General features: G+C 32.4%; 1 protein-coding gene across 3 annotated transcripts in view; it reads right to left on the reverse strand.

Annotated features, from left to right (window-relative positions):
- The window catches only part of LOC132554021 (dipeptidyl peptidase 4-like), a 224,730-nt gene that overhangs the window by 79,721 nt on the left and 126,714 nt on the right, over positions 1–18,295 (reverse strand). For all 3 annotated transcript variants that reach the window (XM_060218317.1, XM_060218316.1, XM_060218315.1), the window contains exon 2: positions 275–286. In XM_060218317.1, the coding sequence (XP_060074300.1) occupies positions 275–286 (12 nt within the window). The remainder of the gene's footprint in view (positions 1–274; positions 287–18,295) is intronic.

Consider the following 18,295-nt stretch of genomic DNA (forward strand, 5'->3'; position numbering starts at 1 on the left):
TGAATTGGGTCAATCAAGCAGATCTTAACTGGGTCAGTCAAGTGTGAAATCAGAATATCCTATACAATTAGTGAAATAGAGCAGGGATGCATTGATTGTAAAAATCTTGAAATCATTCATCTGGGATGGATATAACACATTCAGGGCTTCCAGAAGTGAGGTTCATGTTTACAACGTCAACCTGCTGTGACAAGACTACAAGGATTAAGAATTTATAAGGATAATGGAATTTTTGGGGTCAGATCTTCATCAGGAGCAGGCATATAGTACTCACCTTGATTTTATTCTTAAAAATTGAAAAAAAAAGTTAAATAAATAAATTTTATATTTTCATCAACTTCAGAATGCTAACACTGACATTAATAGGTGTCAGAATTATCAAGGAAATGTTAAAGTATAAATCATCCAAATTTAAGAATAATTCATCAAACAAAACAATACCATTAAAAATTGAGAAATCATGAAATATCAAAATTAAAAAGATATACAATTCCACCACCTAATACCTTGCTAACAGGTAAGATATATAACAGATTAAAAAAACCATGGCTACTACTGGATCACTCACTCAAAATATGTACAGAAATCAGACAACATGATGGTTCAATAAATTGAAAATTACAACAATATATTTATGGTATGTTAGTGTTTTCGATGTGCATAGAATAGGATGCTGACAACAGAAGTCTTCACATTCATAAGACCCCTCACACACTACCCAACAAGAGCGATTAATGTAAGTTTGGAAAACCTGTTGCACAATTGTTGCAAAATAAATGAAATTATTACAGGAGAAAATCAATCTGCTATAACACCAATATATTTCAGAGAAAAAGGCAACTAAACTGTTTCCTGCTACCATGGTTTATTGTTACTCTAAACATAGTTATCTCCCTTAGAAGAGCTTTTCATGATAAGTTTTTTCAATACTAAGTAAAGTTTGTTCAAAACACTTTGCTGATTAAGGTCTATGAAGTTTTGTTATTGAACCCTGTATGTACACTCTAAGTATAGACCATTTTTCTTTTCTGGTTGTTGTAATTTCCTTTCAAAACATTATTTGTCACAGTTGGCATTTAAAACATTTGTTTTCACATTTGTGTAGAGTAAGCATGATGGTGCCAGCATACAGAAAGAATATCATCTGAGTTTTTTGTATAATCAATTCTCACTTCTTAAATTACTTTTTTGGATGAAATTCACATATCAGAAATTGGAAAATGAAAAAAAGGAATTTACTTACATACACATAAAGCCCTAAATTGATCACTTAAGAAATGTCTGATAATGTTATTGGTGAAATAATATAGCTTTTATTACCTAGTCTAACACTTAAACCAAATGAAGGCTGTGGAAAACTAATAAGAGACCCAACAGAGTGTTTGTATGGAGGTGAATACTCATTCTATTGGCTGAAATAGCTACAATATCTAGAAGACAGAATAATCTTGAAATGCCTGTCCTGACCTTTAAACACTGTCAACATTCATTTAGTTTTATGGGCCGTTTTCTTGGTAACTTCAGTTCTGACTTTTAACTTTGAGTGCTGAAAACTTGAGATTTTTTCTAGTAGTCTGATACATTTTAGAGGCAAAAAAAAAAAATCCAATTCAATACATGGATATATTCCTGTGATCTACCAATACCTCCCCACATCAACAATCCAAAACAAAGGGCCATAACTCCATATTTAATGGCACATGTAAGCAGACTTTGTTTAACATGTGAAACTTTTTGTGTCTTGGAGGTGATTGCATATTTCATATTCTCTAAAAAAAAATTGCACAACGAAAACAAACATAATCTTATATATCTATAAAGGAAATACAATCAAGTCTCCTCAATTTGTCATCAATGGAGATCACACAAAAATATGGAAGTTGTAGATGACAGTTTTTTGTAACAATATGCCCTTAAATTATGGAGTACATAAACTGTTCTATAGAGGACATAGATATGGACAAGAGGAGAGACTACAAACCTTTGTTATAATTTCAAACAGAAACTCAGTAAATTAATCCTGGTGGGTTAGCAGTACACTATTGAAGTAGAATTTCAATTATTAGCCAGTAGCTTTTAGAAGCCATTTGAATATTTTCTAATACTAACTGCAGTACCAGTGTAATATATTTGTATCCCCGTCATAAAAGTATCTGGTTACTTTTTCTGACCATCATAACAGTATCCCCCCTTAAGTATTTGTATCCCCCTCAACATTTTTTCGAATGGGACACACAAAACAAGTTTTCAATACAAAGTGCAGATTTTACTTATAGCACAGTACTTTTTATGTAACTTTAATGTGATTATGTAATTCTGACTTCTGACACTCTGTAAGTCAGTTAAGAAAACTTCACTCTAGTGGGAAATCAGTAGCTGACAACAGAATTTAAATATAAAACAACAGTAATATTGAGGGGATAGTAGAGTTAGGTCCACTTGTACTTCTAAACCCTATTAGGTTTGTCCTGCAGGAATAAATTGCTAACTTGTTATGTCAATAAGAAGCAGTGTTATTTCAGTGGTACATACAGAATTTGCTACTTGACATTAGTATTGCAGTAGCTTTGTCTGTGATATGGTTACTAAATTTGTGTAGTATTGTTGTAGTAAAGACTACTGTAGACTTAATAGGTGGGTATTGCCAACAAAGCATAGAATGTTTAGCCTTCCAGAACACCTGGTCCTATTTGCCTTGTCTTTTTTAAGGGAACATGTGAAACATGTAAATTTTTCATTTTTCATATTTTGCCCTAGTTTCATTGAATTTGAAATCAAATCAAGATTCTTTTGATATATCAGTATTTTCTTTAATTCAAAGTCAAATTTGAGCAGATTTTTTATCACTGAATAAGATGTGTTTGTCACTATCATACCTTTTATCCATTCATTATATCTTGCACAAAATTTACAGAATATACCTTAATGAGTTTGGTTTTACTTGATGCAAAACCTATCAGAAAAAAAACATTACTTTGAGTAGTACAAAGTTAGTTAAATTAATCTGTAACCTCCCTTCACTAACATCCTATCAACATTGCCTCAGTTTTAGACCTGTAACAGTTTATACAACGCTGTGTCATAATCAGCAGCCATCTGCCACAAAATCCTTGACAAAGTAAACATATTCCCATTGATATCAATAAATCTATGTTTTTATTTACAAATTTCTTAAATATTTAACACTGACCTAGAACTGTAGGTTGCACCACGACCTCTTTATCGTGTATAGCAGATCTTAACATGTATGTTGATAACAGTTTTTTTTATATAATCATCTATTTATATCAGCTGGTTTCCATAGCAACAGATTTACAAACATGATGAATTAATGTATTTTTAGTTTTCATGTAGAATTTTATTATACTGCTCTCTTATCTCTAGATAAATATCTTAGAAATTCTAATTGCCTATATTTTAAAAGATACAAAACATACTTTGATATAATTGTCTATACCAGTGTTGCTTTCATGGAGGAAGCAGCTCAAATTCAACTTACCTTTCACCCCTACAGACAACATTTGGATTTACCCAGTTCAAAGATTGGAAGATACTATTTGTAATTATAGGTACTTATATTACTGTGGGGTGAAAGAAATAACTCTTTCATGCTGTGACATGAACAATACCTGTTTATGGAAATTTCTAGAAACCTAGAAGATAATTGCTCACCAGATATTTGTAATTTACAGTAACTGTCCAACTGCCCCAGTAAAACTGCACCATGGTCACATAAAGTGTATATATTCAGTGACTGTAAAATATTGTATACAACTGCCCCAGCGTTAGGAAGAAAATAAATTCTTCCCCATGAAAATAATTGCCTACCAAACACTTGTAATGCACAGTACAAGACTGATGAAATACCCCTGAGGAGGGAAAAATAAAACTTCACCATGAAGATGATCGTTCTCCAGATACTCGTAATGCACAGTAACTGTTGAGCTGCCGTTTTCAGATATGTAACCAAATTAAAACTGGTTCCTCGGGCTAGCTGTGATCAGAAAACCATATTCTTGTCAGAACAGACATCACAGACGATACAAACATAATTCTCGGTGTAACAAACAACCTACATTAAAGAGATCGCAGATATCCTGTATCAAAGTCACACAAAAACCTCACGGTGTAAAATCAAAGTGGGATATTATCTTCATCGATGTTTAATTAATGATCAACTTTTATTACGAGGAAAACAAACTGTTGAATGAGACAAGACTATGACATTTTAGTTATCAGACAGAGCATTTCAGCTCGCTGACGCGTCCATATACATAATTCAAAACTGTCTACATTACGTTGTTATATATAGCTAAAATATTGTTTACAGACAAAACCCATTCTCTCAGCTGCGACGAGACATCTCCGTGAATCAGGCATCACTGATGATTTTGGGGAGGAAAGCTTTACCATAAACAACAATATTTTATAGATAATAAAACAAATATGACCTAGGATAGATGAATGATTATGAGTGAGAAATGACACTACTACTGAAGTAAGTTTAAAATATTTTATCTTAGTTTAAATGAATTTTAAGTTTAGTGCTGAACTTGAATCTGATTAAGAAATTAAATTTTTTTTGACATTTGTAATTTAAATTCATTTCTATATAATTAGTTAGACTGCTTATATCAATAAAAAATCTAGTTGCGCCCCCCCCCCCCCTCCCCCCCCCCCCCCCCCCCCCCCCCCCAACAACACAGCTATTTTCATTTAGAAATGTGTTAAATTCAAGGCTGTTTATGTACATGAAGATTATAATTCAAGGCTGTTTACGTACATGTAGATTATAATTCAAGGCCGATTATGTACATGCGGAAAAAAATCTTATTTAACCATGTTATGACCTTAATTTTGTTGGGTTTTTTTTTCAAAACTTTTTTTCTGAATCATATATTTGAAAAGAAAAATCTCCAAAAACATCATTTCCACATAAAAAGTGAGTGATTTTAAGGCTTCACAAACATAAAACTATACAAAAATATGCAAATGTGAAATAAGTTAATAAAAATTCCTAATATAAGCACAAATCTATCTCTAACATACACATGAACAATACTCAGGAGAGATTCACTTGGCTTAGTTCTTTTGATGTAGAGAAGTCAAGATTTACTTCCACACCAAACATTAGGGACGATTCGTGGGCATAAAAGACTGGGTCACATCCCCAAAGACTACATCAGACCAAACAGACTGATGGAGCTTGAAATAGCATCTCCAGGCGGACTTAACAAACTCTACGTAATGAAGTTACCAGACAAATAACAACGCATGATATCTACAGCAATGAAATTAGTCGTCTTTACATTGATCAGCTGTTTTGACAAACTAATTTGGAGGTTTCAGTATGTTGTAATACCAAGGATGGGACTGATTTTGTAAAGGATGCGTGCCAATAAGGTCCTTCCTCGACCTTTCCTTGAATTATTCAAAGATTTCTTTATGTATTCGATGGTTAAACTGAACTCTGATTATAATCATTTCTATCAGCCACTTGAAGCTTCTCAATCTATGTCTTAAATAAATATATTGATTGATTTGTTTTTTTAGAATAAACACAAACCAAAGGCTATATAACAGCATGATTCAAAAACATTTCTTTAATATGCCTATGCTACGGTTGCCTCCATTTTTCAATTTTTATTCAATGTACCGTAATTTCTTGCGTATTACTGACAAGCTATACAACTCAAAACATTAAAAAAAATGTCTTCTGTTGGCTATCTGACTAAGCGGGTTATATGACAAAATGTTTTTTTCTAAAACCACGGAAAATTGCGAGCTACATGATGTAATGGGGGAACTTTGAATGTAAGAAATAACAAGAAAAATTGCAACAACGTATAAACACAGATATTTCATCATCAAACACTTGGTTGCAATTTCAAAATTATTGATTGCATAACTCTTATTCCAATCTGTCAAAATTGGATGATTCTGAATCACTCATGAATAGTCTAAGCTGTTCGCGATCCAGTCTAGCGATTTCAGCCAGTGGGAGGTCGTCGTCACTACTTTTGAGTTCATCATCTCTCACACAATCATTAAACATCCTGGCTTTCCGGAATCCATTTTGAATGATATTAGGCTTGATGTTTTTCACATGCAGTTTTCACCCACTGACAGACTTCTGCATGCATAGCGCAATGCATTCCACCCGTTTTGGTGTAGATGTGAATGCCTTCACTCACCCAACATATTCCCAGATTTTCATCTGCAGCTAAACAGTACTATCAAAATATTTTTCAGGCGCCGTTGTCTCACCTATTTTTCATTGACATCAAAATGTTGTCCCCCCTCCCTATGTTTCCATTTTGTTCAGAATACCTTATAACATTGAATTTAAGTACGGCAATAAATCTTTGTATGGAAATTCTCCACTTTCAGGTCGAATGTGCTGTAACGGACTACAGGTACAGTCAACTTAACTCCGCTCGGAGTCAACATGGCGATATCTCATCGCAAACACTTGGAATACTAAACCTGTGTATATACATTTCATGTAAATACAACTCATCTATTGTTTAAAAGGAGTTTAATCAAACTGCTCACATGCCTAACTAATATAGGCTTACGTGAATGCTTCCCAACTCAACAATGGCGACGTAAACACAAAAACCTAGCTCTTCATCAGCGACATATAAGCAACATATAGCCGATAAGCCATGGACAATACATCTGCAGGCATTAATTCTGAAAACTGTAATTCAGGCTGTTGTGGGCTATCTACAGGAATTTTATCAATGATGCATGGTTTTGAAAACCCCTGGATACGTTTCGCCAGTGGCATTTTGGTAGGCTGACAAATATATATCAAAGGTCAACTGTATGTGACCCTACAGCAGACTTTCTCAGAATGTCACAGCATTACAGGTGCATTGAACAGAAGTAATCGGACTGGACTGTTTTCACTTGATAATATACTGCATTACAACTCTACTCTGATTGGGTACGAAAATCTCAATACGCGCTAATCAAACATTCTAAAACTTGTTACCCAATTCAACACATGTGAGAAAACGTGACTAGTTGATAGAGTATGTTATAATATATAAACCTTATTTATTTTACAACAATTGCGAAACAAGTTATATCAGCATTTACTAATTATTCTTGTTGGCTCAGATGTAAGCACGCGAGGGGTCTTACTGTGGGAGAAAACCAGGGCAGATGACCCCCTACTTCCTTTCCAGGAACTGAACCCTAGACTTGGTTAGAAGCGAGTGCATTACCCCTGCATCACCGCACCACCCTGTATATTGTTTATCAAGGTATACACTGATCTACAACAAAAGTGTGATGTGGTTTGATGTTATAGACTTATGTACAATAACTATGTTATAAAAAATATGTATATTTAAGCACTGCAGAGTCTTAAAAAATGTCCTTAATATGAAAAAAGCAATAAATTACCGACATTTCAATGAACTGCGTTTCTATCGTGGATATAAACAGAAGCAATTAAGAATAATCTGTCTTATCTGTAACGGTCCTTATATCATTGCTTACTCTTATACCAGGTAATATGGTCTAACAGGTGTGTGTTAGGCCTCCTGTTCAATGAAGATTTATTCACCAGTTACAACAAGGAGACCCTGCCCCAAAATTACCCTGGCTGTTGACGAGGCAATACACAGAGCCAATGAATCACAGAATGCAACGGTACAAGTTAAATCTTTCCGATATTATATATTTGTCTAAATGTTCCTCGGACGTTTTTCCCATCAACAATCTCTGTATTTTTGTTATATCACTTACTTTACAATCCCTTAAAAACAAAGACTCTAATGTAAATTTGAATTTATACTTTTAATTTGAACAATAATCTTAACAGATTCCATGTTTTGTTTTCAGGAGCATACAACAGATCTTAAAATGTTATCATCTATACTGTTTATTGACCAAACTACAGAATTCCAGCTGCCCTCTCCACATAAAATTTTAATTTTTAAGGATTTTTTCCCAAGGACAGGAGAGCAATATTGTTTCTAAATCAAGAAGCTATTATTACGGTACTTTTTTCTTCAATCATTTCTCAAGGTTTTCTTAAATATCAAGGTTACAAAACTGACAGATAGATTGATCATATAACCAAGGCTCACAATTTTTACGACAGCTGTTCTCAACATGAGAGGTCATGATTCTATGATGACATTACTCTGGACGTTTACTACAGTTTGTCGGTGTAGAAAGAATTAAATCTACAAAGAATTAAGGCTTCTTTTAAGATATATAAACTTTGGCTAAATGGCACTATTGAAAAAGTGGAGTAAAGTTGTTTTATAAATAATTATAATATTTCCGAAATTTCAAAGGTTTCTAAAATGTTATATCCAAATTTCAAATTAGAAATAATAATCAATTAAATTTTGATAATCTTTCATAAATCATTGAGAGACTTCAAAAATAGGTTTGATTTATGGACAAAAAATATTCCAATAAATAAAATGATGTAAAATATTTTGTGATTTTAGATATAACCTGAAGAAGTTAGCCGGAATGTAGATAGCACAGAATTACAGCTTATGACAACATTTAAACATATCCCCATTTCTATTTTCACCAGGCACATAGTAATCTATCTGCTCTGCGCCATTGAACACATCGAAATATAACACTGTCTTGTCTTGTACTGGAGACGATACAAAGGAAACATGAAGAATATGATACAAAAAATCAATAGAACAAAATTAGATTAATGCGCGAGCAGTGCATTCTGGGATATGGCTATAATCTTGTTCCAACACTGTCGTCTAAAAATGTACCCCATATTTGCTGAGCTAGCAAATACAGGTATCATCAGAACTACAGAAATAATACAATGGAGAAGATTTTTTTTAAGGAAATGCTCGTTGGCTATTGTTTATATTTGGCATGGTAAAAAAAATCTAAATATAGCAGGATATATCTTCCGTCTTAATTAACAGATAACATTATGCTCTTCACAAAAAATTAATTTCTTAGTCTATCAATAAATTTTATCACAATATTTAGCCTGTTTTTAAATTTTATTTTTATTCCTTATTAAATGCTGCAACCAATAGGATTTTACCATGAGCAACACTTTGAACTCAAAATACTTAAAGGAATTTTATAATTTCTACAAGATTATTATTTTTAAGAATTTTAGAAATCAATTTATTATATAACTTCTAAATAAGCCTGGACATAAATATTACAATTGTAGGAATGCACTTACCTGGTATTTATTTTTTCTTTTTTTCTTATTTAAAAATTTCAGATTATACAATGTTAAGTAAAAACATTTTTTTGTAAAACATGAATAATTTTCTTCAAAAACATTGAAAGCTTAAATACATATGATAATATTAGTGCCATATACTGCACCTTTGCTTGTAGAAATTCCGTCGTAAATCATCAATCTGTCTCAACTACAATTTTATCTGACAAAAAATTGATTTCTTTGCCGAGACCCAAACAGCGATTTATTCTGAGGTCAGCACCAGTAAATGTTACATCATATTCAAGCTTCTGCTGAGATTTGACGAGCTGCCATTTCTTCCGTCTGGCTGGCACTCGTAATCACGATCAGCAGCATACATCAATAACCTTAGGACCGAATCCTGTCAGGACAACGCGATTGATCCTCACGAGATATTGACAATCAGCTGATCAACTGATTAATTTCTACATATCCTTTTCGTATGGATTTACTTTTATGGATTATTAAACGAGACTATCTTGTCTCCTGACGGTGGTTCTCATGTTTAAAACATTTTCCTGATCATACAGATATGAATAACGACAACAATAATAAATAAAAAATCGAAATGTACAAGATGATAAAGCATTTAATATTATCTAAATTACTTTATTAATTCAGCATTTACTAAAAAAAAAAAAAAAATTTACATTTTATTTTTTTTGCATCAAAAATCATTTGTTCTAATATTTTTATTTTATTTTAAAGTTATTAATTTGATTTCAATGATCACGTTTATATACTCATAATAATAAAATCTCGGACAATTAAAATAAAAGCTATCTTGAAATGTCATAATATGCAGGAACACTTTCAACAATATGTCATACTACGCGGAAGGCCAGAATTTCAAACATTGGAATGAACAGGTTTCAAAAATATTGATTTACAAAAACATATATTACAAGCATATCTGTATAAGATAAGCAAATACAAGATTTCTTAAAATGAAAAGAATGCATTCTATTCACATAATTAAAATCCTATATATATTTTTCAATCAAATTTTTCTAGACATAAAGAAATCAATTCAAGAATCAAATTCATAGAGACAAAATGTTGTGAAGTCTGTTGCACTGAAACTAACAGAAACTTTATCAATTCTTGTTTATTAATTAATAAACAATTTAGCAATTAATCGTCATGGATACAGAGAGCATTTTCCTCCAAAAACGCATTGTTTACAGAAAGTGTTTCCAATCGAGATGGGTCTTAGGATCATCAAGTGACACTACAATTCTGATATTAAAGAAGAGTTCCTACCTGGTAATTTTGTGCTCTAAACTTAAAAACTACTAACATGAAGCTAACTTTGTGGTTAAACAGCGAGGGATAAAAAATCAATAACCCACCATCAGGTTTTACAGTCTCCATGCTCCTAAACCTCCAAGGAACAAGAAGACATTGACCAGAAATGAAGCTTTGAAAAGCCAACAGAGAATTGAGAAGATTTCTAACCACGGGAAAAATGGATTATTTTTTAATCCGGGCAATTTTCTATTCCACTTGATTCCAAGCTCCTGTCACCATTGAAATCAACAACTATTGGGAAGGATTTTTCCTGCTGCAGAGAAAAAAAGTCTTTCATATAACTTTTGCTTGATGTTGTAGCCAATGATTGAACTCTCCAGTATGAAGGCTTAAATGTTGCAACATGGAAGCAGATAATATGGAAAGCAGTAGCAGTCCACTTGATTGGAAAATCACATATTCTTTCCGATTTATAAAAGAGAATTGCTGATGATTCAATTTCACAAACCATATACTAGGAAATTTTATTCTTAAACTGATAATGTGAAATAGACTTTTTTTTAGAAATTGTGGATTAAAAATGATATGATAAGGACTGTTACTATAATCTATAGCCATTTCCTCAAAATTTACCCATGTACACCTGGAAGTAGGGTAAAGTTAAGGCTATATGCTACTTTACACATTATATCTGTGACTTAATTGTACATGTGTTAGAATTAAGGCTATATGCTACCTTACCATTATACTTGTGAATTGTGTTAGAATTAAGGCTATATGCTACCTTACCATTATATCTGTGACTTGTGTCAGAATTAAGACTATATACTACCTTACCATTATATCTGTGACTTGTGTCAGAATTAAGACTTTATGCTACCTTACACATTATACTTGTGACTTAGTTGTACATGTGTTAGAATTAAGGCTACATGCTACCTTTCACAGTATACCTGTGACTTGTGTTAGAATTAAGGCTATATGCTACCTTACACATTATACCTGTGACTTGTGTTAGAATTAAGGCTATATGCTACCTTACACATTATACCTGTGACTTAGTTGTACATGTGTTAGAATTAAGGCTATATGCTACCTTACCATTATACATGTGACTTGTGTTAGAATTAAGGCTATGTGCTACCTTACACAATATACTTGTGATTTGTGTTAGAATTAAGGCTATATGCTACCTTACACATTATACCTGTGACTAAGTTGTACATGTGTTAGAATTAAGGCTATATGCTACCTTACACATTATACTTGTGACTTGTGTTAGAATTAAGGCTATATGCTACCTTACCATTATACCTGTGACTTGTGTTAGAATTAAGGCTATGTGCTACCTTACACAATATACCTACTTGTGATTTGTGTTACAATTAAGGCTATATGCTACCTTACACAATATACTTGTGACTTGTGTTAGAATTAAGGCTATATGCTACCTTACACATTATACTTGTGACTTGTGTTAGAATTAAGGCTATATGCTACCTTACCATTATACCTGTGACTTGTGTTAGAATTAAGGCTATGTGCTACCTTACACAATATACCTACTTGTGATTTGTGTTACAATTAAGGCTATATGCTACCTTACACAATATACTTGTGACTTGTGTTAGAATTAAGGCTATATGCTACCTTACCATTATACTTGTGACTTGTGTTAGAATTAAGGCTATATGCTGCCTTACCATTATATCTGTGACTTGTGTCAGAATTAAGGCTATATGCTACCTTACCATTATACTTGTGACTTGTGTTAGAATTAAGGCTTGTTGCTACCTTACCTATTATCCTTGTGACTTGTGTTAGAATTAAGGCTATATGCTACCTTACCATTATACCTGTGACTTGTGTCAGAATTAAGGCTATATGCTACCTTACCATTATACTTGTGACTTGTGTTAGAATTAAGGCTTGTTGCTACCTTACCTATTATCCTTGTGACTTGTGTTAGAATTAAGGCTATATGCTACCTTACACATTATACCTGTGACTAAGTTGTACATGTGTTAGAATTAAGGCTATATGCTACCTTACCATTATACTTGTGACTTGTGTTAGAATTAAGGCTTGTTGCTACCTTACCTATTATCCTTGTGACTTGTGTCAGAATTAAGGCTATAGTTACCTTACACATTATACTTGTGACTTTGTTGTACATGTGTTAGAATTAAGGCTATATGCTACCTTACACATTATCCTTGTGACTTGTGTTAGAATTAAGGCTATATGCTACCTTACCATTATACCTGTGACTTGTGTCAGAATTAAGGCTATATGCTACCTTACACATTATACCTGTGACTTAGTTGTACATGTGTTAGAATTAAGGCTATATGCTACCTTACACATTATACTTGTGACTTGTGTTAGAATTAAGGCTATATGCTACCTTACACATTATACCTGTGACTTAGTTGTACATGTGTTAGAATTAAGGCTATATGCTACCTTACCATTATACCTGTGATTTTTGTTAGAATTAAGGCTATATGCTACCTTACACATTATACCTGTGACTAAGTTGTACTTGTGTTAGAATTAAGGCTATATGCTACCTTACACATTATACTTGTGACTTGTGTTAGAATTAAGGCTATATGCTACCTTACCATTATACCTGTGACTTGTGTTAGAATTAAGGCTATATGCTACCTTACACAATATACCTACTTGTGATTTGTGTTAGAATTAAGGCTATATGCTACCTTACCATTATATCTGTGACTTGTGTTAGAATTAAGGCTATATGCTGCCTTACCATTATATCTGTGACTTGTGTCAGAATTAAGGCTATATGCTACCTTACCATTAAACTTGTGACTTGTGTTAGAATTAAGGCTTGTTGCTACCTTACACATTATACCTGTGACTTAGTTGTACATGTGTTAGAATTAAGGCTATATGCTACCTTACACATTATCCTTGTGACTTGTGTTAGAATTAAGGCTATATGCTACCTTACACAGTAGACTTTCTTGCGACTTAATTGCATTAGAATTAAGGCTGTATGCTACCTTACACATACCTTTAATTTGTGCTAGAATTAAGGGGATATGCTACTCAACACATGAAGCCTATTATTTGTACCTTACACATTATAGAATTAAATGCTAATATATCATACTACTGTTACTGTTAATGATATCAGTAATATTTTACCGACATTTCTAATTTGTGATTTAGTAAAAGTAGACATTCATCCACATCAACTGAAAAATCTTTACTAGAAAACATTCAATTTTTCAATAATGGTTCTGATATTCCTTTACAACTATATGCCAACAAAATCTATCCCTGTTATAAGAAATCTCAAGGGTCATGTCAAATCCATTACAGAAGGAATTATCTAAAAAGTTTATTTACCCAAATGACATTTACTTCCCTTTTATGGAACTCTCCACTTGTAGGAAATGTGTTTCTGGCATACTTGTCAATCAACAAAGGGATGACTGTCATGGTGACCAGGGAAGTTGAGAAACACTGATGTGTGTTTAGGTATGGAAATTTATAGATCTTTACAATGGGCCAAGTTGATGGATTTAAATCTCACAACACTTGCTGTCCTACGAGGAATGACTTCAGATCATCAACCCGACCAATTTAAAACATTTCAGACTTTCATATATAGACATATTGTGCTACACTGCTGTGATGATGCAATGTGTCATAAGCATTCTTTTCTTGTTCTTGTTCAGAGTAATTTAGCATTGATGTCTCACTGTAATATATGGTGGTATATAACCTCACTGAACACCATGCTGGAGGCCCAACCCATACCATCCAGAGAAATTATTTTAATGACTTGCCCAACACCACAACCACAACAGCCCAAACTTAAGCCATATTTATCTGACTTAAAGCAACATGCATCAAAGCTTTAAATATGTCCATCCATATTTATTGCCGTTCAGAATTCAAAACTGAAAACAAATCTTATTTAACTATTCTGTAATAAGCCAACCCTACCTGTTGGTAATAGGGAGTATGTTGGTCCCAACTTTTTTGGTAAAATATGATATAACAATAGCATTATCATATATTTCCATTCACAATGTCTATTCCAAAAAATATTCCTTTTGTCTCCATATGGTTGTACACTTTCCTTCATCTTTAACATAGATATCAGCTATTCTTTTATTCTTTTAGCAGTCAATAAAAAGCAATCCTTTTAAAGTCTCCCAATCTAAAACCCCATTTCCATGATAAATGTTCACCATTTTTTTTTTTTTTTATTTCTTTCAAATCAAACTCAACAGTTCTTAGTATCAATAAGAAAATCGTACCAATATGTCCAGTTGCAATAAACTTTGCTTATATTGAAGTCTCACATTCAATACTTACAAAAACACCCAAGTGATATAGTGAAAACATGAATTATTGCAGACACAATGTCATTTCAAAGCAGTTAGGTTACAGGTTTTCAGTCTCCGTGACAACTTCTCCTATTACTAGGCGTTGTCTAGCCGACAAACGTCAGTGTTCTTGGGTCATCATTTCAGGGCAATTCTTTTTCCCTAATATACCTACCACCAATTCTTCAAATCTTATTTCTCAAAAAATTTAATGCCAGTGAATTGAAAAGATAATGGATTTTTCTGCATCGTAAAGGCTTGAATGATGTTAGATTTCGTATGATAGCTAAATGCTTCAGACTGCGATCGGAAGATCAATTATATTGATAGTGGTTTAAATGAGTCGAGGGATTTCAGTATATGCTAATACAAATCTGTTGCTGTAGCATAAATAAAATTTGTCTCAGGGGACAGAACTCTTGGAAATATTCCAGAAAATATCATAATTCCAACAAATTATCATAAAAAGACAAACACAAAAAAAGTATCAACACTTTCTGATTTTTTTTTTTTTTTTTTTAAGAAACTTTCAGACTTGGTATAATTGATTTATTTGAAATTGCAAGTGTTTATCTGTGCTAAATGGAAATAATTTTTAAAAAATGCTCTAGAAATCAGATTCTTACTGAATTTTAAAAACACAATGAATGATAGCTATGCTTAAAAATTAAAATCTAACATTGGAAATATACGTCTTAACCAGAAATCAGAATTTTGTATCAATAATTGTTTAAATTTTCATAACTATGATTTGTCCTCAATCAGCAATGACAAGGAAGTTCTGCATCATAATTAGATATATGCAGTGACTAACTTCACAATAAGCCAATGATGAAAAGAATAAAAAAAAGATTCCTCTATAATTTTCAGAAAAGTAAATTTTCTTCAGGAATTGTTACAGTCAGAAATGAAAATTCCTTGCTGAATATTTTAAGAATTTTTGTTCTGTAACTTGTTAAGCTGACAATACTGGAGATGCTAGTTATCAAAATGTATGTTACATGACTCACTACCACCAATAAACAATGCTTATAATTAATTGATGTACATTTTAGAAGATGAAAGTGAATTGCTTTGTCAGCTAAAACCAAGTCTATATAATGCAATATGGAAGCTATTTATTTGATTTTATTTTATTCAACCCTCATTCTAGAATAATAAATAAAAAAATTCTTTTAAAAAATTGTACATCATCAATTGCTAAAGTACAAGTGGTAGCCGGTAAGCATAAAAAGTTCTTAAAAGCCTTGTTAGCTTCATGGACAGAAAATTAATATTCAAATAAAATGCCCTTGAAATTTGTTTTAACAAATTCATTTGTTATTATGTACACATGTAAATTAGAGAATTTCGTAAATTAAGAGACTAGGGGTAGATAAGAAATTAGATTCAAATATCGAAGATACAAGAGAAGATGTTATTCCTTAACAGTATAAAGTGAGCTAGCATTCACTTTGGTGAATATTTAACCCAGAACAGCTACAAAAACAGGTCTTATAAAATATTGATTTGCTTGGTATGAAAGCTAACTGTATATCCCGTGCACAGTATGTTTCTATACGTGTGGATCAATATTAGGATATATACATGAGTGACTACCCTTGTTCTGACGTGCTAATGACAGACATCAGCAGCCAAACTGGTCAGCTTTCTATATTTCACTATCTAACACATGTACAAGGTCTTGCCATACAGACGTAAAGCATACATTTAACACATAACAATAATGAATCATTTATGATTTGAAAACTGGCACTCCCTTTCCATACAAAAATGAAAATGTGCTTTTAAAAATATCTTTGAAATTAGAGCAAAAGCATTTTACAAGTGTGGCAACATTGCTTCTAAAATTTGTTCAGAATTATGAGAAGTCAAAACCGTAACAGAATAATTGGCTAAATAGTAAAGTTTTTGAAATAACGAATGACAAAGACTTCTACCATAAGTTGTTTTATGTCTGAAATTATAGGAAGGGAGATCACTCTGCGTCTCTGCCATGATGGCTCATGGGACTGAAGGGAGGGCAGGATTTTTCAATCTTTTTTTTTGGGGGGGGGGGGGGGGGGGGGGGATACAAAGATGGGTGCAAGTACTATATATGCATACTAAAGTTAATGTAATAATATAAGGTTAGAAATTGAAAATCTTCCTCGTTATTAAGTACAGGTAAATGCGGAGTTACAAGTAATTCATATGTATATTTCTAGTAATTCTTCTTGTGAAGTTACAGGTAACTGAGAACGACTGCATTATGATAATTACATTTGTCATTAATATAAACCCTGTATGTTCTCTTCAGAATTTCATATATTACACAGTTTAATTAAGAGAGTAAAAAAAAATGCATTGTGACTCAGTTTCTTTAAATATTCCAATGGACTTATCAAGAATTGAAAGGCCATTTTGCTCAACGATCCTTGATTTATTTGTAGCAAGTGATGAATCTAGGCAGACAGCTTCTGTGTAAGATGCTATGATCAAAGGGAGAAAACTCTAGCACAACCACATAGTTTGAATGGGATTCAAGCATAGAAAACAGGAAACAAAATTTACTAGAAATTGATTTTCATAACCTGTTCATCAGTAAAATCTTAATGGACTCGTGCAAAGATTTCAGAATATTTTGGACAGAAAACAAATCTTTCAAATTTACATAATTCAGTTTAAATCTTGCAAGATTGATCAATACCAAATTTTCCAACATTTTGGAGTTACTTCCCTTCTATCACATTCAACACCAAATTCTACCAGTTATTCAAAATTTCAAAACATATCCTACTTCCTTTCTTCAAGGAATTTTATTATAAAATGTATTTGTAGATTTTACTATTGAGTTTTTCTGAGATTTTATAAACATTTATAAACATCATTGTTAATTTGTGTTAATATCTTGGATGATAATGAAATCAACGAGTAGTGGGACCAAAAATAAATGACTGGTTTTCTATTTGTCTAAATTTTTCTAATTTTCCTCTGTCATAAGTCATACCCTAAAAACACTTATAATTACACAATATGAAAGTTATGAATCTTGCCAAGAATATGTTATAATACTGGTTAATACTTCAAAACAGAATTTATAGAAAAAAGTTTTAAAGCTGCCTTCATAAACACCATACTTTTTTAGTTAGGATGAAAATTCAAAGATATCACTGATGAATTGAAATTGAAAGTCTGACGCGCCTAACTAGGGATTGAGGGATTTTCAAAACATTCTTCCATAACATTTCACATACTGTCTTGATTATAAATCTGTAGGAACCTGATTAGGGAACTATAAAGCGTCTTTAACTGATACCAACATACATTATTGACCTCTTAAACCCGAAGAAGATTACATCATACTTCAAGTCTCATTGTAATTTTAACTCAATTCAATGACACCTGATGCATTATTTACAGCCAGCAGAACTTTGTAGGTCAGAAGAATTAGTAGATTACGAATGAA

This window comes from Ylistrum balloti, unplaced genomic scaffold, assembly GCF_031769215.1.
Source record: "Ylistrum balloti isolate Yb309-2 unplaced genomic scaffold, AGI_CSIRO_Ybal_v1 Utg370370, whole genome shotgun sequence".
NCBI lineage: Eukaryota > Metazoa > Mollusca > Bivalvia > Pectinida > Pectinidae > Ylistrum > Ylistrum balloti.